General features: G+C 41.1%; 1 protein-coding gene across 1 annotated transcript in view; it reads right to left on the reverse strand.

Annotated features, from left to right (window-relative positions):
• Positions 1 to 2,838: 2,838 nt before the first annotated feature.
• LOC107191999 overlaps positions 2,839 to 23,988 on the reverse strand; it is a 41,075-nt gene continuing 19,925 nt past the window's right edge. Inside the window, exons 6-22 of the mRNA XM_015581169.1 lie at positions 22,794 to 22,958; positions 20,385 to 20,657; positions 18,679 to 18,789; positions 18,058 to 18,285; positions 16,789 to 16,943; positions 13,724 to 14,233; positions 13,436 to 13,672; positions 11,664 to 11,783; positions 9,745 to 11,579; positions 9,260 to 9,548; positions 8,516 to 8,725; positions 8,126 to 8,443; positions 7,413 to 7,820; positions 7,093 to 7,321; positions 4,606 to 5,026; positions 3,255 to 3,774; positions 2,839 to 3,051 (exon numbers count right to left, since the gene is read on the reverse strand). Coding sequence (XP_015436655.1) covers positions 2,839 to 3,051; positions 3,255 to 3,774; positions 4,606 to 5,026; positions 7,093 to 7,321; positions 7,413 to 7,820; positions 8,126 to 8,443; positions 8,516 to 8,725; positions 9,260 to 9,548; positions 9,745 to 11,579; positions 11,664 to 11,783; positions 13,436 to 13,672; positions 13,724 to 14,233; positions 16,789 to 16,943; positions 18,058 to 18,285; positions 18,679 to 18,789; positions 20,385 to 20,657; positions 22,794 to 22,958 — 6,242 coding nt within the window. The remainder of the gene's footprint in view (positions 3,052 to 3,254; positions 3,775 to 4,605; positions 5,027 to 7,092; positions 7,322 to 7,412; positions 7,821 to 8,125; positions 8,444 to 8,515; positions 8,726 to 9,259; positions 9,549 to 9,744; positions 11,580 to 11,663; positions 11,784 to 13,435; positions 13,673 to 13,723; positions 14,234 to 16,788; positions 16,944 to 18,057; positions 18,286 to 18,678; positions 18,790 to 20,384; positions 20,658 to 22,793; positions 22,959 to 23,988) is intronic.

Below are 23,988 nucleotides of genomic sequence, written 5' to 3' on the forward strand. Positions count from 1 at the left end.
TTTCACCATCTGTACTGATCTACACACTCTAGATACATACTTCCCTTCAATCGACGTCTTCGAAACCGATCGAACGACGAATAAAGGACAACGATTAATGAAGATGATATTGATAAGGATATATAAAAAAAAACCGATCGAAGACACCGACATTTCATTAGATTTACCTAATCTACATATTTACAAATCTACAAACGAACGTGCCTCATCTACGTTGTCTACGAGTAAGCACAATGTCGAAGCATCGAGAGAAAGTCATTGCAATGTAACCCCTAGGGGAAAGACAACTTCGCGTTACGAAATGTTGGCCTGTGAGCCGTTGTTCATTCCGACGGTCTACAAGCGTTTCTTTTCATTACTTTTTTCATTAAATTTGCCTCTGGATATATTATTTTTCTTCGAACGATTGGAAAAAATACGCTTGAGAGTGCGCTTCGGGGCTATTGGAAACCTCTGGTCAAATTACCAACAGCAAACGATTCCTGAATCAGCATTCTTTTTTTTCCTCGTGTTCGTTGCGCTTAATAGAAAAATACAATGAAATATATGTACAAATAATACTTAGTGCGCGCAATGGAACCGATCGCTCCTCATTAGATAGCGATTGTTATTGCCTTGAATGAACGACGAAGCTCGATTTCGTCGCGTTGTTGTGCATCTAACAATAATCGAACGTACACTAGAAGCCCTATTTATACACGCAAAAATCACACGCACTGCGATATAAGTACTTCCCTCCTTCATTGTGTTTATTCACCAACACCGAAAACGCACGGCCGATTATTGTAACTGCAATTTTGTAGTAAAATCGTGCCTCGTCTTGTTACGAGTGGGTATATTTCTGTGCTTGTTAGGTCCGTTCGCGTGAAAAACAAGAAACAAGTTTCGCATAAATAACACAAGCTTCGCTCGATAGTCGGTCAGGACTCGGATCAAGGGAGTACGGTTAATATTTTCCTCTTCAGAGGAACAAGCTCTGTCGGAATGAAGAAGAAAAGTCTCGGCAAATAAAGGAGAAAGCAAGCTCGCTGAAAATCGAACGTCGTGAAGTATAGAAAAAAAAAAAAAAAAAAATAATGCGCCAATAAAAAAAGGTCTTAATCCTAAAGAATTAAACGGCACCGTTTAATCCCGCGGCTCATTGAAATCAACGCTTAACGTGAACGCTTCAAACAACCGCTGAATCGACACATAGAAACAGTAACGCGCGCGTATCACACAAACAAATTATGTGTAGCACCTTGTCTCGTATCACCAGCGTACTTCTCCGTCGTGGACGCGACACCTCAAGCATCGAATCCACGGTGTCTCGGTTTGCATCGTTGAAAAATAAAAGAAAACGGACGCCTGCTCAAATCGATTCCTCCGACACGCTTCGGATCTTACGTAAAACGGACCAATACGTGGAACACAACAAAACTGTGATGGACGCGAGGGATAGACGCGAGCGGGCGATTCTTAACCTAAGTACACACACTGTAATCCCATTGTACGCGCGGGCGCAAGAGTATTGGAAATGAAGAGTCTCTACTCGGAAAGCTTGAAGTTCGAAATCTTGAACGATTTTCCACGATTTCTCCTGTTTAATTTATAGAGATCAGGTAGCAAGGCTTGCTCAGAATCTCTATTTGCTAACTGTTTGTTCTTACGGTTGGACGATAATAATAACACCGGTCTAATGATTAACAATCAGAGGCGAGTTTGATTATACTTAGAAGCGCGCGCACACACATTTCTCGCATCGTGTCGTAATGCCACACGTTATACTTATTGCATCTCTCCTGTACATAATAATGTAGCACGTATAGATTTGCATATATTTATATGTATCCGTTCTTTAACCGTCTGTCAACATCCGTCGAAATATAAGAGTGACAGAAATATCGATAACTGCAACCCGACTACAAGTTATAGCCACGTTTCTTTTTCTAACTCTGTTACACAAGGCACAAGCCTCCTCCTCCTCCTCCTCCTCCTCCTCTTCGTCGTCCTTCTCCTCCTCTTTCTCTTTCTCCTCCTATGACCAATTGAAATCCCTACAACGATTTTTTGCAAGAAAATATTGAAACCTCACCACCAAACGTCGTCTTACCGGTGTATCGTATAAATCTATCAACACCTGAACAATCTGGTATATCTCTTGAACAGTGAAACAACTTGTCATTGCACGTGTCTGAATAAGACGTTCACAATTATTGTTCGCTCATATCCCGCGAAATTCGGAAAACTATTGGTCACAACAGCAAAGAAGGATAGTCTCAAAATCTCGCGTCCATGAAGAAAGCGTTCCACCATTGGGAATTCATCGTTCAAACAAAAATTTCCGAAACTCGGATAAACAAAGTCCGCCTCATTTAATTTCTAACTATATAAAGAACGAGAGATGCTGGTTTCGACTGATTAATCAACAACCGTTTCTCGTGCCGAAAAAATGAATTCCAATCCACGTCGTATTCAATCAACACGATTAGAAGTAAATCAACGATCGTAACAATATATTATATTATATGATCGTAACCATTAAAAAAAGAAATGGATAGTAACGTAATTAAAACATATCCCATTTACTGTGATAATAAATCATGCCTGTGCCTTGAGATGATACATAACAAGTCTCGTCACGCGTTTCAACGCAAAACTTATTTTCTTCTGAAATCATCCAGTGACTTCGTGGTTCCGGCCAAAGCTTGATTGAGCCCAAGCTTGTCCTGTTGCAAATGACACGTTCGACCGTATAGCACCAGCGAGACCATGGTGCTTCAAGCTTATTTCGCGGATTTTCTTGGCTGACGACCATTAAGTAACGCCCGTTAACTTAATCGTCAGCTTTAGCTGTTCTCAAACAACCCCGGGTTGCATAGTCAATAAGTACGTGGTGGGGTCGTAGTAACCGGCCAAGTAATAAATATCATTGTTGTCGTAAATAGTTAGGTATCTGTGGGGCTCTTTGCCTAGCTTATCCGTGTACTCTGGAAGTGGTAGCACCTCGCACTTGTGAGAAATTGTTTGAACGTCGTTTTCGTCCATGTGTGGAGACTCGAAAAGGGCGCCCTAAATATTCATACAGAAAATATAATTAGTTAATAAGCGGCGAAAAGAATACGGTTGGGAAACGACAAGACTGCAATTTCACAGGTACATGCTACAAGTACTAAACAGTCGGCAAAATAGAATGGATGAACGTTTGATTCCATGCAGATTTTCTTGAAATTTGAGGAAACCATAAAGATTAAAATAATTATTTGCATTCTTACCGGATACTTTAAATTTGCTGGACATCCTACGGTCTCTTCCGGATGATAAAACCACTTGACTTTTACGATCATGTTGGAACTGGAAGTTTCCCACATGGACTCGATGCGTCCGATGTAAGGTCTGTCCGGTCTGCCGGTCGACAAAAATACTGCGCTATCACCTATCTGAATAGTTTCGCTTCCTCGTTGAATGGCCTTAAAGAATTGTTTTTTGGCTCTTCCTTTAGCTCCAGGTCGTCTGTAACCTTTCCCAGCCCATCCCCATAATTGTCTAGCTGGCAGAAAGGCTGCCATTTTACTTCGGCTTTCCACTGATTCCTGCCTCTCTCGCATTTTCGACTTCTTCTCTGATTTTTTGGGTTTCTCGAGTTTTTCCTCGCGTAGGGGTTCCTTAATCGGTTCCGGAACAATCTCTTCTTGCGATACTATTTCCTCCTCAACTTCTGCATCGTTATCCACTGTAGACACTACCTCCTTGGCCATTTCCTCTTCGCTTTTCTGGCCACAGGAACTCTCTCCACTGGTAAAAAACATTTCAAATAAACATTATGAATATTAAAAACGAGAATGATACCGTTTGTCAATTAGAAGAAACAAATCTTATGTTTAGACTAGCAGGTTCTGCAAATAGCAAGAGTTTATTAACTAAACGCTCAAAAGATACGATCACTATTTTATTTGAGGTAATAACTTCCAAAACTTTTACAAAACGAAAAGAATGATAACTCTTACAGATATACACATGTAGTTAAATCCGTCACTGTGATAACCACAATGATTAAACCAATATGATAAAATGCTTATTATAATGTTCTCCCTCCTAATTCTTTCACTCGAAGACGAAATTTAATGTAGGAAAACCATTATTCCATAATATTGTTATATGCTTTTCTCGTTACTATTGTATATAGAGTGTGTTACTTGTAATGAACATCTAAATTATTTCCGCTAGTACTGACAAGGGGGATACCGCGAAAGCTGACTCGCGGATTGGAATGCAACTTTGTGGGTTTATAGACTAATTCGAGACAAGAATAACGGCATGCGTTCATTCGTGCCTAATCGCTTTTTCACACTTGTTTTGACGTCGTCTAAAACGTCCCATCATAAAAGACAGAATGTAATGTGCAAAGAAAATTTTCGATGGCCTTGAAATGATAACTTTGGGGGGACTTTTTTTGTCATCACCAGATGCACGTCCTGAAATCGTATAAACTCTTCTTACTCTTGTTGTTCTCTTACTTTCAATACCAGTAGAAATAATTTAGACGTTCATTATGTATAATTGAGACACCCTATATAATTACTAGCTGACTATTTATAATTTCTGTAAGTCGAAAGAGGAGCCTACCTTACGTGACTTCCTTCGCTGTGGCTGCTATGGTGGCTGTGTTTGTGCTTGTGTTTACGGTGTTTCCTGTGTTTGTGCTTTCTGTGTTCCTCGCAACATTTGTGCCTTCTATGCTTTTTCTTTCCTTCCTGTGCCTCTTGCAACCTCTTCAACTTGTCTCTTCTTCTCTTCTTCATGCGTTTCCTCTCGCGATATTCTTCCAAATCTTTCGCGTCCATGTCGTCCGACTTATGTCGTTCCAGCGATTGTCCCTCAGACGACGAAACGTAACAACACGTTGTGGAGGTAACAGTGGGGATCGCATTATTTGTGTTCAACGAAGTCAATGGTTGATTGTTGCTCGATGAGCGTTTATCTTCCATCGACACCGACGTTTGCCTTCGACGCTTGCCCAGTGACAACAAAGGATTTGGATCGTACTCTGTAATTCGAAAGAAACTCACGTATACTAGAATAATAAGAATAACTAAAGACTGTATACAACAGCAATAATTATCGAATATTTCATTTGATTTCAATATCATAGCGTATCATACAGAATGTAGTACACGTTAATCATTACGTGAACGTTTGCCTACGTTGCTTTCGATAACAGAAAAAATTCCTTAAGGGGAGGTTACGGATCTTTTGGCTAAAAAATAGGCATTTTTAAGAAATTTGTTCAACAATGAAGCATTTCCATGTAGATGTTCGCCTTTTCAGATGATATTTACTTAAGTTTGAAGAAAAATTTCCAATACCATCAAGACAAAAAAACTGCATTATAGCCGAGTTAGAGCTGCTTGTTTGAGCGCGCCGCGCACGCCCGATTGGCGGGACAGATACAGACAAAACGGTATACGTGAAAAAGAAAATCGAGTTATTTTCTGAAAGTATATTAAATTTATTGGAGGATGAACTAAAAAAATCATGGTAAACTTCATCTTGTGCAAGGATTACGGCTTATCAAAGAAAAAGGGTTATGTTTAAGTAACGTTTTTTAAACTCTCGCGGGCCAGGAAAAATACTAATTTTGAATATTTTGTAAATATTTTTAGTTCATCCTCCAATAAAAACGATTAACTTTAAGAGGAAAAAATTCCGAAGTCGATAGCTTAATCGGTTGAAGAGTTATTTTTCCCGCCAATTCGAAAAATGTAGTTTCGAGAAAAACGCGTTTAAAGTTTTACTTAAATTTTTTTTGTATATAATAGTAATTTTTTTGAACTTAAGTCTAATCAGTTTCTGCAACCTCGTAGAATTCATGTTCTTCTCGATTTTGTGCATATCGGTCCATTCTTGCCTGTTTGCTGGAAGTTGACGCTCGTGACTCTGCTGCCGCTGTCCGCTGGAAATCTGTATTTATGGCGAAATTCTTCGCTTGAAAACCATTTCAATACCCAGAATTTCCATAACTTTCATCACGGGAGTGTATCCTTCGTTGAAGATACCAGCAGCTAAATATGTTGCCACTTCCACAGTCTTAGAGCCACAATGTAAATGTTTCGGAGCAAATAGCCAGACACACGCGTTGAAGCTCTCGTTACTATTTTGCGTGTTACCTCCAGTACATCATTCTAATAAATCCGGTTAAGATACCGCTTCGTAAACGGGTTTTATTGCTTTTTGAACCTCAGGAGCAAGTGGAGGATCATGTTCAAAAGAACGCAGTGTACCTCGTGCTTCTGCGACGCGCCACTTGCACTAGCTCTTTTCTCCTTCGGGGCAATGTACGTGTTCATATTTGTCGTTAGTGGAACATTTATGTAAAAACGTGGCCCAGATTGCTTTTCTCGTGTCCTCAGCAGAATCATGGTGTCTCTGAATTGCCAAGCCGTAAGAACTGCTCACAGTTGTTTGTTGTGTTATACATACACTCGACTGAACTATAACACAAGCCATAATTCTGAAAACTGACACTGACGCCAATTTTTTTACCGACTAACATGTTTCTAATACATCAGGTACTGCCATCTAAATGTTAGAATTCATATTTATACTTCACAATACCAATAAAAGTAGTTATGTGACCCTTGAAGCGGTTCTATACCAGCGCGTCAAATACAGCTAAATCTGGCCGGTGAAGCGTTACGCTTATGTCGCCATTTCCTGTTGAAATAATTCGACTTACGAAAAATCCTTTTAGAGGCGTATTGTAGACACTATAAGGATTCAAAATATATAAAAAAAAATCGATTTTTTGAACCAAAAGATCCGTAATCTCCCCTTAACACATTTCACCGTCGGACGTATTTCACCTGACCTTTCGTTCATGACTATAGAAATACTGTATATTAAAATGAAGGTTATACACGACTGATGAAAAGTAAACCGAAAACTCAGTGTGGTCATCGGTGACCGTCAGGACGGGGAATGTGTTAAAAAGGAATAAGCTCGTACAGCCTACAGTAATATGTACATATCTTTGAATGGTACGTATGTACCACCGAGTATCATGTGTAGCAATGTTACAGAAATCGCACGTTGAACAAACCCAGAAAAACCTACCAACAACAGGATAATCGGGTTGTAGTAATCTGATATCATCCAAGGCGATTCTGCCACTATCTCCGTCATCAAACTCCACGCTCACAAACTTTTCATCGAGCTCTGGGTCCGGTTCTGTCGGTTCGACAGAGGTGCCCGGATATAAGCACCGATACTGCTGGCTCCAGTAAGCACAGAGTCTTGTACCAGGCGGTAACTCTTTCGTCGAAGTAGGACATACTTCCACGATCTACGGCAATAGAACTTATAGAAATGAGGATTTACATCGATGAAGAAAACGTTAAGCAAACGAAACAACTAATGAATCGACATTAATTTACCGCGTCCCGTAGAATTTCCTCTCTGGAATGGATATGAGGTCTGTTGCCCCGTTCGCCGTCCAACGTAATCGCATAAACGTCAGGAGCTTGAACGGCGTTGAGTCTTCCCGCGTAAAATAGCCCACCCATCGCCGTAAGAACCCTCAGCTGGTCGATGGCCAAGTGTGCCGACGTTAATTTACACTTGTTAACGATTTCCGTCTTCTCGGCCTTTGCGGTTTTCGCGCATTCTCTGCACTCCTTGCATTCGAGCGATTTCCTTCGTTTCGATTCCTTTTTCTCGCGGTCGTTCGACTTGCGTCGCGACGGAGACGACGAACTGGACTTCCGTTTCTTCTTCTTCGACTTCTCGTGCCTACTCCTCTCGCATTCTTTTTCCACCGCCTCTGGTGTCTCAACGGGAATCTCCTAAAATATCAACGTATCATGTTACACATCTTGCGTAATAAATGGGCACAATTGATAACTAAAGTATCTCTGCCTCATTGTTAACCCGAGTTTTATAATAAATATTAAAGTTAATTTAATAAATATTAAACTCCGATTGGTTCCATTGATGATCCTTCAAATAATGTAATCTCTACCTACATCTCTACCCTGCCCTGTAATACATATGACGAAATTTCGTGTAATATCCTTTGAGGGTCTTCTTAAGAAATTTTTCGTGAAAAGAATATAACTGAGTAAACTCAGCATATCTTTCGTTACGTTACCTTTATTGGTTCCTGCACAGTAGATTCCGGCAACACACTCTCCGCAACACTACTCGATTCATCATCCTCCCATATTTTAACTTTCACCTCTGTTTTCAGTTTCGGCTTCGGTTTGCTCTGTTTCTCCAACTTGACGTCCTGACTCAGTTTCGCTTTTTCCGCGATTATCGAACTGATCACGTTCTTGTTATGCAGAGGTGTCTGTTTCGCGGGTTTGGATTTCGATTTCGTCGACTTATGATTCTTAGAGGACGATTTCATCAAGGACATTCCTCCGGTCTTGAAAGGCAACGGAGTGTACCCAGTTTTACCCACATACTACGGAGAAATTACAACATTTCCACCGTACCGAATCATGTTGATTATTAAACTGTTAAGTAGTTCACCTACCTTTGCTTGAAGATGTCTGTTCTTCGACGACAATAAATAGCCTACGAGGGAGCTCTTGCTTTTAGGTTTCTTTGCAACTATCGTTTCCGTCAGGTGTCTCACGTTTCCCGATGTGCACATCAGTTTCCTAGGCCGACCAACCTTTCGTTTTTTCGAAGCTGAACTGGAATTTGCTACGGTCGATGCAGGTGACGATGTGTCATATTCCAGCTAGAAATGATTTTGATAAAGTACATAAGACATTTAGGTAATCGTATTTATTCGATAACTACGACAGCACAATGTATGTAGGTACGCATAAATATTATTACATCAACTTATTCTATACATATATGTATGTATGTATGTATGTATACATAGTGTATACGTATAGATAGATATTATGATACAATGGTACGACTTTTATAGGAAATGTTAAAAATAAAAAATATTGAAAAACAATTGCACGCCGGTACAACGCCAACGAAATGTTGTTATATTAAAATACTTACCAAATGTGCGCATTGTATCGATAATGAAATTATCAGGTATTCCCATAATACACATACATACGTATAATGTTATACTTATAATACTTATAGGAATTATCTGACACGTTACCAAAAGAACGTGACCACGTGAGTCATGTGGTTTTTGCTTCTAAGAACTACGCGTAACCCGAATTAGAAATCATTCGAACCGGTCCAAGTTCCGCTTATCACGGCTTACAAGCAGCACTCTACTGTAATTGAAAGTGCAGCTCACCCTTCCTGTGCTTTTCTCATCGTCGTCCTGCGATGGTTTGTTCGATGGTGGAACAGTAATAGGTGAAGCGACCGGCGAAACGGGGATCGGAATGCTTGGTATACTATCCAACAGTTTAATGTGACTTCTTGGCTCACCCAGTTTCACCAAGTTCACGTTACACCGCGGCATGGCTAGGACAGTAGATGTCAATGGCGGTGGTGTTCCAGCAGGTGAATGCAAGGGGGATTTTTGTGGAGAAGGCGTAGGCTCTAACATTGGCGGCGACGCAAGAGGACCGTGATCAGAACTGTAAACATTGATTATAAAATATTAATTTCTTGCTGCTCGAACATTTGTGTTAGCTTCTCTTTGGAACTGACTTTAAACTAATTTTCTGCTAAATATTCCTTCTGTAAAAAAGAATGGTGCAAGAAGAATAATGGGGAACTACCATTACTTTAATCAAGCTGATGATCCTAAGAACTAAAATTCACAATATTTACCTCGATGAATGGCTCTTTTTGCGTGGCCTTCCAGGACTTTTCTTCTCATCTTTTTTCGGTGTTAACTTGAACAATTCCTTCTGTTTTTCTCTATATTGCCTCTGAATGTCAGCCAACCTGACTCTCATATCTAATTCCATGGCGTCCATGTTCGGCCAGTCTGCGTCATTGTCCGCGTGACCCTTTCGTGCAATAAATTTTTTTGCATCTAATTTTGCTTGTAAGTTTCTATAATCATGACAATCGCGATATTCTGCAGCAGACAGTTTTCTGTTTACGTCTCCATTGCTTTCTTCTATGGCTTGTGAAGCCAGATTTCGATTGTACGATTCCGTGTCAGAGTCCGACAGATTGTCTTCAGCAGACTCTTTTCGATAGCACGTACCGTTCGCTTGTTGATACTCAACGTAGCGATATTTGTATTCTTCGAAAGCTTCGCTCCTTTCGTAATCCGAGTCCTTGTACGGTCTGTTTTTGCCAGCAGATTTGTCCTTCGCCGTTTCCTCGTCACCATCAACTCTGACACCGTTCCTTTCAGAGAAGTCTATACTCCTTCTTGTCTTTCCCTTTGTCCTGAAGGTCGTTCCATTTTGCAATCTCTCTGCACACGGTTTACTAGTATCGTTCCTTTCATCATAGTTGAACGTGTCGCACTTTGATTCTTCGTCCTCGAACTCTACGTCGCTCTTAAATCTTTTCGAGTTCTCATTCTCTGTATCTGTCTGGGCATACTTTCGTTTGTGCGATTCTTTTCCTGCCTCCTTCTCGCGATGATTTCCTCTCCCCAAGTTCAGTAACAGTCTGCCAGCGTGAGATATCTCTTCAGAGCTTTCGAGGTTGAGCCTTCTGGGTACTTTGTCGCCTACTTCTTCCATAAACCTTTGCTCCGCGAGGGCGCACAACAAACCCAATGGGCTATCCACGTTGTTATTGTTATTACTCTCTCCTTGGGGAGAAATCAGCTTGGCTTTGATGGGTGATGTTTCAAGATCGGTTGATACGGCGACATTGTCCGTATCCGGCTTTAGATGTTCCAGTTGTTCGATGCTGTTCGAAAGAAGCTCCAGTCCGCTTATATCAACCGCAGGCTTTTGTTTGAAACTGACTCGTGACTTGGAACTTTGATTGTCCGGCGACGACGCATACGTCCCTTCTTCTACCTTTCGTTGCTTCTTAGGTGTTGCGGGGTCGTCGAAACATTTCACTTCTTCCACCTCGCGCACATCTACCGATAACGCTTTTTCATTCCTTAAATCCAAATCCTTCTTCTCGGTCACTTTAATATTGTTGTTGCTACTCCTAGTGTCGTTATTGTTATCGTTTAAAAAGAATTCTGCTGTTTCCAAACACTTGAGTCGATGATGCTGAGGCTCGTGTCCAGATCCCGTTGCCTCTGCCGAAGAAGAAACCTCAGGCACCCTTGGAATTTCATGTCTGTCGTCGAACAGCGTGTTCCCACAGGATCTGAGGATGTGCTTCTTCAAACCGCTCTCCAATGTCCTTGGCGTTGCATCTAAACGGTTCTTCGAGCACTGGATATCCGCGCCGTTGTCTTTCGGATCCTCGACCTTCTGAAGTACCGTCTCCTGCAAAGCCGCGGCCGCGTTCTTCTTCAATTTTTCCACCACATTCTCTATCCCAGGATGAAACTTCTCCACCGAGTGCCTCTTCGCCGAATCCTGACACTTTGTTGGCTTTTCTATCGCCGATGTCGCTTCACCATTGTACATGTAATCTTCGTACGCAGTCTCATCGACCTCTTGCTTTATTACTATTTTTTCGACCTCTTGGTCATCGCAATCGATGCTTGGCATGTCGAACGACTTCGCCGTGATCTGCGGACAAGCACTCGACTGATGAGTTAGCGAATAATCATCTCGATTCTTCCCCCAACTATTGCAATTCGAGGCAATCACTACCTTTGGTCCGTTTGATTCTTCCGTCTGCTTTTGCGCGACCTCAGGAATTTCTGTGGACGCGAAGATCGCGTGTCTGTGTACGTTCGCAGCTTTTCCGTCTTCGGTTTTAGGTAACTCAGTCTAGAAGATATTAAAGAAAAAGTGTTGTGGCTACGATCTGATAACGAATATCGAAATATCAATAAAAGAAATAGCACTAGGTGTCTTGGATGACTTTTCTCATTTATGAATGGTTAGACGACTTAGAGTAACAACTTAAAATATCTACGCGCATAAGTTACGTCGCGAATGAAGAAAATTTGGCTAAATGTTTACTTTTGATTGGCTCTGAAATTTGTTTTTTATCCAGAAGTAAATTTCATTTTAACCGGTTATAGGACCCTAAAAGTCAACTTTTTTTTCATAACTTTCGAGACTAAGGTCTTTAAAAATCTATGCATTTGGTTGTACACCAAAACTGGCTTTATTCGGCATATTATAGCCCGTTGTTACTTGTACTGCACAACTTGAGAGTCTTTAATTAAAGTATGCAATGTATTCAACATTGTAACAAATGTGTACTTTGCCAATATCTTTTAAGTAGATTGAAAATGAGTGACCAGACGCTATTTTGCTCACGAAATATTTTTCTTAAAACATCATTTTTAAAGTGGTGTACACCGTAACTACTAATCTTATTGTTAGTAGAAATAATATTTATATGATTCCACGTTGGGTTATGTGCAGCTTTTAAAATTGTTAATTTAGAAAAGTAGACAACACTACGCGAAAAGTGAACTTTCAACCAACAATCTAGTGTTCTCAAAAACAAGACACTGGAATGAATATGTATAATTCCATAATCCGATAATTATGAGTAAGGGGAGATGGGGCACTTTGATGTAACAGGGCACAACGAAACATCAATAGTTATCTCGAAATATCCATAAACGTTGTAAAGTTCAATATATGTATATAAGCACCTATACCCACATATGTACATATGTATATGCTATCCTATGGTCATATATTGGACATTTAAATGTTAATGGATATCGAAATACTATTGATGTTTCGTTGTGCTGTGGTGCATCAAAGTGACCAAACTCCCTCTACAAGTTATGATAAAACATTTGCTTCTATTACTTTACGTACGTTTTACAGGTCACAGAATGTTCACCGTACGGAGAGCCGAGATTAGAGGAGGCAACATTAACAACGTCAACTATTAATAGTTTTAGAGTTATGACTTGGTTGGTCATTAATAGCTTTAGATTATAAAGGTGAAAATGTTTGTCAAATGAACTTTTAAATGTAAAAATAAACAAGGTTATTTTGTAACATACGGTTTGTGTGCACTTTACTAACTCGCTATACTTTAACTGTCTTCTAGGGTCCTATACTCCCATAATCTACATATGTACACCGACGAGCAAACACGGCTTCCACTAGGGGAAAAAAAGACGTAGAAGAAAACTCTCCTATTACTTGGTAAATTTATCCTAGGTATTGAAATAAATGTTAAGTCAAATATTAATTTGGCATAAATTTCAGTAATTCCAAATACTAAATACCAAGAGGTAGGAGCATAGTAGGAGGCCCTTCTCTACATCCCTTTTCCCCTAGCGGAAGCCGAGTTTGCTCGCGAGGATACACATGTATTCCAAGTCAGTTCGTACAACTGGAGAATATGGTAACGCCACAAACATATTAGACATTATTAGGACGTTATACCGTACGTGTGTAAAATATCAATAAAAGTCCAAATTAAACAATACTGATTTGATCCTCACCTCACACTTCTCAACAGCCTTCGTGTCATCCTTAATTTCCTGATCAGTCAGAACAGACTCTGCAGCATAGATCCTCTTCCTGTCCCTGTGACGGTCCATCGAGTGATCTTTCCTCCTTCCGAAAAATTCCAGATTCTCATGAAAACTGTCACAATTTTCCTCGGTGATCTCAATGATCCTTGGTCCGCTTCTCATGTCCCTAGACGATAACCGGTCTTCTTCGTTCTTTTCGTTCTCCTCGACCGCGTGTCCTCTGTCGTCGTGTTGTCTGTCCGTCTGCTTGACCACGTGTTCTATGGTTCTGTCAATGGCCGTGACGCTCCTGCAGTCCTTCGTGATAGAGTATTTCGGACAGTCGGCCATATTAATAATAGTGTTTTCTGCTTTGTCCACTTTGCCAACGAAGCTGCAGACGGCCGGATTGACGGTGGTCGTCGTAGTTGTTATTCGAACTACGTTGCACACCTTGTCTGGCGAGGCGGCCACGATCTCGAAGTTAGTCAGGTTTGTCAGATTGGTAGTGGTCGTGGTCAAATTGTTTGAATTCTGTAGCTGACAAGGAGTAAAATTTTCTTCCTGCTTCACGCACGTATCTACCAGCGGTGGAGGGGGCGGTGGTGGTAGCGGTAGCGGTAGCGGTAGCGGTGGCGGTGGTGGTTCCTGATCCTCGGGTTCCGGCGCGTCTGTCTGGTTCGATGCATCTTGAACACCGACTATCGGCGCAACTTCCGGCGGCTCGACCGCGTGAATCGTTGTTACCTCGGGCGGCGGCGTCAAGCACGACACAGGGGAGGTCGCCTTCGACAAAAACGAATTTCGCTGCTACGCGCAGGATATTCAAGAGTCAAATACTGGCTAGTTAGGCGATGTCGAATTTCAACCAAGTTAAAGAAAGTAAGGAAAAAACTATCTTTAAACCGAACCGACTAATTATAAGAAGTCTTAAAGTGGGTCCTCATTGCCGCAGCTTTACCATGCGACAAGTAACGCGTTTTTAGATATTTCAGCACAGCCGACGTAATTATCATTAGATACATGTATTTCAGCATAGCGAAAGACACTTATGTTGTGCTGAAATGTTTAAAATGGCGTTGCCATAGATGCGGCAATGAAGACACACCTGTACAAGCAACACCGCCTAATCGGTAATCACCAGTCTTAATGACACATTACACGATAACAATGCACCGGCAAATATACGATATGTATTTTTATTGCCGAGGAGTCAAACCACCCTTGAAAAGCTTTTTTACACAAAGACAACTCCAAGCTAATGATAAAAAACAAGAGTACAGAGGAGGGGCCTTCAAGGCCACCTAGACAAACTGCAAGAACTAAATCAAGCGAGTAGAAGGCAAGGGACCACAGCTGTATACACGCAATAATAGACAGCAATAGCGAGGCGTTGCAGACTTGTACTATTTCGAACAAGATGGTAGTTCTGTTGTTGCGTTAGTCCGCGAATCTCCGTATTTGGATCGCAACTTGGATGCATTGCCTCTGACGAGACCTCGAAGTATAGGTACCAAAGAAAACTCGAAAATATAAGACTCGGCTTTTACCGACTTGGGATTACTTCGCTTGTTGTAACGATGTAGCTTGTAAGGAATTTGGAGGGTCGTGATTGACGCGCTTTTCGCAGTTTTTGATACGCGTGGTTATGCTTTTTAACTATTTCACACAGGGTTAGGTTGTTGGACGTTTACAAATAAGACAGTTGAAGGAGACGAATGTTTGTATAGAATAGGAGTTGAGCCGCGTATTTAGAGAAATTCTCTGATTATAAGTCATGTGCTTCACGAAGTTCTGATGATTAAACATGTGCTTTTCAAATGAGCGTTTTTGGCCACTCGAATATAGTAGGTATTGGATTGTGATATGTCTCAGGCAACATATGAGGCTATGTAGTCGGTATATCCGACCGTAGGTCCTCGAAAATCTCTTGACCAGGATCTGGATGACCATGTAATTTTATTGCGAACATTTTTCCGATAACAAAGGATGTGAACTGAAACAGAGGGAGATTCAAGGGAAACAAGGAAAACGAGAAGGTGCGGTGATCAACACGAACATGAAGAACGAAATGAAACGCAAAACAAAACGACACTGCGACAAAAATATGCCGATAAGAAACGTTCAATGTCAAAAGCATCAAAGAAACCACTGCGAGTTGGTTCATAATATGTATCTATGGATATAGCGATGCAAATCGGTTTGCGCGTGATCAATACAATCTGCCACAACACAACGTTTCCGCATTATGCGAACGGCTGGACCGCACTCTAAGCATGGCATAAATACCAGGGATGTGCGGGTACTCGAAATCATGGGATTCTCGAGACTCGGGTCGGGTCGGGACAACTCGCGCGAGAGCGGCCGGAATCCCGACAGTATAAATCGCATCGGGATCCCGACGGATGTCGGGTCCCGAATGATATTTTCAAGAACTTTTCCGTCTAACGGCAAAAAATTATACTATACGATACGATGCCATATTGAATCTTCAGGTTCATGATATGAACTATAAATGTTAAATAAGTTAACGAATCCAAATGGAATCCTCCGGTTGGACAGGGTTAATAATACAATCTTCAGTACACATTTCTTCGTACGTTATGTTTTTATTAAGTAAAATAAATAAAGTGGCAGTAGTAGGGACATTTAATCTATCATACAACATACAGGCATATATAATATTATTTTAAATTATAATGTAAAAAGCATAATTATTTCCGGACAATGTCGAGGAATGATGTTTTAATACATTATAATTTAAAATAATATTATACATGCCTGTATGTTGTATGATAGATTAAATGTCCCTAATACTGCCATTTTATTTATTTTACTTAATAAAAACATAACGCACGAAGAAATGTGTACTGAAGATTGTATTATTAACCCTGTCCAACCGGAGGATTCCATTTGGAATCGTCAACTTATTAGCATTTATAGTTCATATCATGAATCTGAAGATTCAATATGGCATCGTATCGTATAGTATAATTTTTTGCCGTTAGACGGAAAAGTTCTTGAAAATATCATTCGGGACCCGAAGATGTTACGGGACCCGAATATGTTTCGAGACCTGAATACGTTACGTGACCCGACATCTGTCGGGATGCGATTTATACTGTCGGCATCCCAGTCGTTCTCGCCCGACTTGTCCCGACCCGACCCGATCCCGAAATGTCGGGTACCCGCACACCCCTGATAAATACTATCGTCCCTGCACTTTGTTCGCGACGTTTGCGTTTCTCGCTATCGAAACAGGGAGTTGATTCATACGATCGACAAACATAGAGTGCACAGAGCAAATAAGAACAAAAAACCTGAAGGAAAAATGGCTTTACCTGCGATCTGCAATGCGTGGGCTCGGCCTGGCTAATTTGGACCAGTGCAGGTGCGTGAGGGTAATAGTGCAGTGTAGTCACCAGAGGTGTATCCGGCACGATGGCTCCTGTCATCGATGTTACAGTCTGCAAGGCTTTCGTTGATTCAGTCGACGCTGTGGATTTACGATTTTGACGTTATCTAGGGAACCATTCGCGTCATAGTTCATCGAATCTTGATACGCGAACGCTAATTAATCTCCGATTATTTACCATTTCTCGTTGGGCGTGCATCTTAACGGGTAGATTTTAGAGAAATGTGATAAGTGCCGATGCTGATAAATTATAATTTTAACATAACTTCAATTCACTCTGTTAGGAGCTATATATGTATCATTGCCACGTGTATGTATAACATTACAGTAAATATTAGGCTGAGTAATAATAAGTTCGTTCACTTTCCGATGACATGCCTATACGAGCCGTTCGCGGACCAAAGTGACCAAATAACTCCACTTTTCGGAATTTTCTCAAATTTTAGCGTCGAACCATTTGATTGACCCAAAACTTTTTTAAATGTATGTATGTGATTTGTAGAAAGATCTTCAAAGATGAACGCATGTATACAATGTTCATTTTTGTCACGTAATACAGTTTCATTTTCGGACTAAGACAAGTGTAAAAATAAGGAAAACTGTCATGTATATGGCCACAATACAATTAACAAGCGTTTTAATTTCGAACCGTTTAATGGTTCAGAAACAAAGACTTCTGTTCGAAAGGCAAGGAACGAACTGGTGAGTCAATAAAGATATGGAAATGTTTCAGAAAAATCAGATTCATTACGGTTAAACGAACTTACAGTAGAAGAAAAGCAGTACATGTCCATGTCCACCGTGATAACGACCGACCACACTCCACTTGGACGATACGACAAAAATGGTATCAATTTGATAAAAATTGTTAGCTCATTCATCATATTCACCGAACATTGTCCCGTCTAATTTTTATTTATTTCAAACTCTATCAAATTCTCTCAGTGGAAAATCACTAAAATATGCAGAAATTATTTCATAGATGGTACAAAATAACAGCACATCCAACGAAATGTGAAAGAACCTATTACTAAATCTAATACACATGTGTAATATGTAAATGACATTAAGTGTTATTTAAGGATAATACAATTTTGTACGAGCCATTCTCATTTCAGGAGGCCCACTGTCAAAGCGCCCTTTTTGATTATAATAATATTTAAAAAAAAAAAAAAAAAAAACATACAGTACTCACTGATTATGGCGGTAGGACTCGTGCCACAGTCGGCCTCTATCTTGACAATAGGTAGGGCACTTTGTTGCTTTCTCTTGCTTTCAGTGAGAACCAACCTTGCTCCGCCCATGTCGCTCAAAAGCTGAAGAGACGGCGGTGGCGGTGGTGGAAATAAAAGAGGTGGCGGCGCGATGTTTCCATTATTGTGATTCGAGTAATTTGGCCACACTACAGCTTGCTGCATTTGTTCTGCTGGTAAATAATTGCAAATACTTCTGATAACATTTTTTCAAATAATTATTTTTTATCGTGAAGAGAGCTATGTACTTCGGTGTACCTATACTACATAATATGTACATAGAATTCTGGTTTACTTCATTCTAATAAAGCAAAATAACTGTACGAGGTTGTTGTACATTTTTTTATACGATGTTCTTACTAGTATTGTAAATAAACAGGTAGAAAGTCTTTTATTTGTGAATATAATTACGCGCTGTTATGAAACACAAATACTCTACGCTGCACAAAAAGATGGTATAAGTTACACAGCTTTGATAACGATTGAAATACATGAAAATCTTCCGCTGTGCTTGTATGCTTTTGGAGTCTATGCATGTTTTATACATGAATTTTCGTACGTACCGGCGGCATGAATCAGAAGAAGATGACCCGTTGTTGGATCTCTGACCAACTGCAGACCACCTTGAAGTCCGACACCCATTTGTGGAAACCCAACTGGTTCCATTGGCATTGCTGTAACATCCATTTCATGAATGACAAAATTAATGTAGGTAAAGGATTAAGGTTTTCATGGTGAAACTTAATTTTCTAAATTCGAATGTTTAATTAGCATTGAACGAAACGTATCTTGCAGATTGTGTCGCGTAAATAAAATTAAAAAAAAAAAACAAATCGCGTTGATCCCGTACTTTTCACGGCTCTAAAATATTTTCTGACGATGAATCTGCTGACGGCGCGAGAATGGGCACCATTGTATATTAACCCTTTGCACTCGACTGTCACCTCTGAAGCGACAAAATGTATGGAAAATTAGAAATTCCGAGTGCAAAGGGTTAAAAATCACGTTTTTTTTTTTCAGATTCAGAACTCTCACGAAAGTATTCCCATGCTACTGCTGTTTCCTCGAATATGATGAAGGAACGGATAGATAGCTGAAATAAATACAACAAAGAGCTGAAAATCGACTATTCGAATGGAAGGATACATGAATGATTTAGGTAACCCGTGAATGCACGAATAACACGAATGTAGATCCTTGTTATTCGACTAAATGTTATTCGATCACCGAAGAGCTCGACCATCCTCGGATATAACGAACGAATACACAAAGAATGCATACTGATAAATCATTAATGCATAACTATCATTACAGAAAAAGATGTGGTTCAGATGGTTAACAATACCGAATGAATCACATACATAACTCGGCCATACCGAATAACTTCTAAATTGTATGTTCTACAAAAAAACATACATAGATGAGTTACACGGAATGGAGAGTAACATACGATGCAAAAACTATTTTTCTGAATAGCCTATTTTTATACAAGATTTTAAGGTGATCTTGAATTAGGATGCTGAACTTTTGCATAAAATATTTTATTTAGTATTTCAATTTGTATATTCATCAAAGTCGCTTGAATTTTCTCCGATATTTCTAACCGATTATCTCATTTAAAGAGTATCCGAAAACTCCGAACATACTATGCAGAGCTGGATACATGATTACTGTAACGGCACAGAGGCAAGAGGGGTATTCCGTTCGCTCTGCGACGGACCCACCGACCAACAGTTAAGTAACTGATTGTCAGACGCTGCGGCATTACATATCTACCTACTTTGAAGTTCGACGGATCGCTCGCGTTATCGCTCTATCCCACTCTGTTTCGATGTGTCCGGTTCGCTACCTACGCCACGCGGACTTATATGATCCGATTGTGCGAATGACCAATAGTAACTTAGGCTAAAAGATCGCTAGAGCCGAAAATGCGTATGAAACGAGATCATATTTCCATCTCTGCAAAATACACATACATACTGACAAACTTGCAAAGGAATGTGCAGTATGTATCCAGAGACTTAGTGACGTCGGAAGACTAGTAACTTTGTTGATTGTTCAGACAGTGGGCAAATATATCAAAAGCAATTTCTTAAGGTCTAATGTTTGATGAAAACGCTAAAAGAACGGCAATTATTTTACCTTAAAGGGTAGAAGTGTTGAGAAACGGAACACCAAAGAAACATTTTTTTTTTTCCGTAGAAAATGGACAGTGTTTACTCAACGCGACGAAAAGACGGAACAAAGAAAAACCAGGAATGGGACTCACCTGCAGCTGCAGCTGCAGCGGCCGCGGCCGCCGCGGGGTACTGCCATAAGGTAGGCGGCCATGCGGTCGTGGCAGCGGTGGCTGCGCTCGCCGCGGCTCCGATGCTACCCAGCGTGGAATTTAGGCTGGAATTCAGGCTCGAGCCGAGAGTAGCGTTCAAGGAGGGTGCTAGAGCTCCCGAAGGAATGGCAAGGTGGGCCGGACGATCCTCCCCTCCAGGTCCTCCGCAATGCATCAGGGTCGCACCGCCTACTGTCATGGCCGTGCTTGAACCTAAGAACAGGTTCGGTGTAGACACCTAATGTATTCCGCCTTTATGATAGAATTAGAACATTGTCCACTGATGCATCAACGTTTAACCGCCAGTTTAAAAACATACTATAGTCTGCTACTCGGTTTTGCAGCTGCCCAACTATATAAGTTTAACCGAAATCGGTCAATTTAGACTGTCAGTTTAGACTCGAGAATAAAAATATGAATGGTAACCATCCTTTGCTTGCCCAGGACCAACCAACCATGCTTCGGTATACCTAAATCTTCCCAAGTCTACTATTGTAGGAATAATATTAAGTGGTGGTTGTATTTGGTAGAAATAAAAGGTTTATTCTAAAATATGTATAAAGAATTCGTTAGGACACGCTTGCAACAGTCTAGCTCTTAAGACACACCCGTTCTGACTAACTTCCCTCTTATATATCCCCTTTCATACATGGTCACACTCGGTCATAGGTTCACACACGCATTCACGCATTCTCGCCTCGTGTCGATTTTCGATCACGACGTTCGACGCAGTTCCTTTCATTCAATCTTATCTAGCACGCACTCTCGTTCGAACAAAACTGTCATACGGCCTAAACACTCTTCACTCGCACCGCACTCGCTCGATCTAAAACTAAACTCACGCATCTCACACCCTACACTATCAATGCAATTCTAGACCAAGTAATCGTCAGTAACTGGCATCAGTTTCCAAAAATACAGATCACTTGCTGCACGCAAATGGTGGATAGCGATAGAATACTATGGCAGCTCTACTATTTTCTACCAAAATAGTCCTACATCGCAGAAAACTTCAGATACGAATATACATACATATAGTATATCTACCTGCCAATCGCGATTCATGTAGAAAATCATGCACGTTTCCGAAATTCTTGGTGCAGGTCTCTCATCTGGCTACCATTCTCGGCCAAATGGTCCGTTATCGTGTGTTGATCGCGCGAAAAACTATCGACACATGTACACCGACGAGTAAACTCGGCTTCGACCAAGGGGAAAAAGTGACGTAGAGAAAAGACCTTCTGCCACTTGGTTTCGGGAATTATTGAAATTTATGTCAAGTTAACATTCAATTTAACATTTATTTCAGTAATTGGAATAAGTTTACCAAGTGGTAGGAGATCCTTCTCCTACGTCATTTTTTGCCCTAGCGGAAGCCGAGTTTGCTCGCGAGGCTACACTCGCAGTGCAGAAGGGCCTTCTATCGCTTGGTCTCGGGAATTATTGAAATTTATGTCAAATTAACATTCAATTTAACATTTATTTCGGTACTTGAAATAAATTTACCAAGTGGTAGGAGGCGTTTCTCTTACGCCACTTTTTCCCCTAGCGGAAGCCGAGTTTGCTCGTGGGTGTACATACCGTGTTACGATTGGACATCCTCCGATAGGGAATCGATCGCAATGGAAACGATCGCGAGGGAAACGCAATAATTACGACAGCACGATCTGGTCGCCGTAAAGGAACTCGAGGCGGCAACGAGCGATGATTATGAATAGAAGCTCGCTCTTCTCCGTGATGTGCCAAATCATTTGTATGAGGTATATGTATGTACATATGTATACTATATTCGTGACCGCGTGTTTCTCGAAGGATCGTTCGAGGCAACGTGAAGTTACGAGACGCATCAGAGGCCAAGGTACACCGACGAGCATACTCGCTTCCGCTAGGGGAAAATGTGAGGTTGGCGAAAGACCTCCTACCATTTAGTTTTGGGAGTTATTGAAATTTATGCCAAATTAATATTCGCTTCAACATTTATTTCTGTACTTGAAATTAATTTACGAAGTGGTAGAAGACGTTTCTTCTGCGCCACTTGTTCCTCTAGCGGAAGCCGAGTTTGCTCGTGGGGGTACATATCGCGAAATACCGACAAATATCGATTCCCTTCCACGTCGCTTGCTTCAGCGATTCGGTGACAAGTGTTTTTAATATTCTATCGGTAATTTTTCTCTTTCTAACCGCAGCCAAAAAGACAGTTCGAAAGGCAGTCGCGATCGAACATTGGTATGGCAAAGACACGGATTCGAAGATCCAGGAAGTATCAATTTTCCAAGGTCCTCATCAGCGGCAACAGATCCAGAAGGATAGAGGACTTCGTAGCTAGAAACAGAAATAACATCGACTTACCAAGACTGTCAGGCTGGAAGTGATGATAGCTCGCATGATGCGAGGTGTGATGACTCAGGGAAAGATTGCGCATCGAAGTCGAAGTTTCTTGATGCTGTAATCTCTGCCTTGCCACAGCGATTCCAACTGGTACACCACCGGCCCCTGCGTTCGATACCACGATTCCTGAAAGACAGATATGAACATGCAGAGAGATGTCGAGTTTCATTACTGGTGTTCATTCTTTGCCGTGCATAGTTCGCATTCTTCGCTCTTTCCTTGTCGTCGATGAAAAGAAAATGACAAACTGTAGGTAATACAAGCGTGGCGCTACCTACGCTGGCTAATTCGGATGAATGGGAGCAAATATTCGATGTTTCAACATAATAATATGTCTGATTATGGGGTCAATGTGATCGAAATCATTTGTCCATGTTTTGCATCGTCCCCGAGTGACTAAAATATACGAATGGGAGAATTGAACGAAGGAATTCCGATCACAGGCTGGCATCGGATCTACAATATGATTTCTCATGACGGCTCACCCAGCCTCCGCCGCGTTCACGTTTTCCTCGTTACTTGCCGCGCGATTCGCATGACGTAACCGCGTACGGACAAGCGTAGGCCGGTGATCGTTCCATTCGCGAGTGTACTTACAAGTATGTATATGTATATACCTGCATACTTTGGTGTATATCGGGGATAGACATAGGGTCGAGACTCTTTCGAGCCACGCCTTGTGTTTGCGTCGCCATGCGTGCCACGCACCTCCTACTCAACGAGCCTGTTTCCTCTCTACCCACCCGACTTCAACCACTGTTTTCTTTTTCGTTATCCCCCTACCTCGCCGCTGCCTGTTGTGTAGCCTGTATAAGCGCTCCCGTTTCTGACTTCCTTAATTCCTTCTCACCTTTCATCGTTTTCGTTTTGCTCCTCCTTTTTACACCTTCCTCGCCGTGTCCAGCTTTTCTCCTTAAAACGATTACGACATCTTATGCGACGTATTGTAACGATCGGGACAATTGTTTCCGGTTGTAATCGACGATTTCGACGTTGTTAGCGCAAGGCTATTTCAATTTCATCCATTCGTTGTCCCCAAGACCGTACACCGTTCGCAATGTTCAGAAATATCAACACAAGTTGCAGTAGTCAGAAATAAATATCCACGACACCCAAGTACGTATTCAGCGTTAGTAAGCATTTACAAGGAACGTTC

The sequence above is a fragment of the Dufourea novaeangliae genome, unplaced genomic scaffold (assembly GCF_001272555.1).
Source record: "Dufourea novaeangliae isolate 0120121106 unplaced genomic scaffold, ASM127255v1 scaffold277, whole genome shotgun sequence".
Lineage (NCBI taxonomy): Eukaryota > Metazoa > Arthropoda > Insecta > Hymenoptera > Halictidae > Dufourea > Dufourea novaeangliae.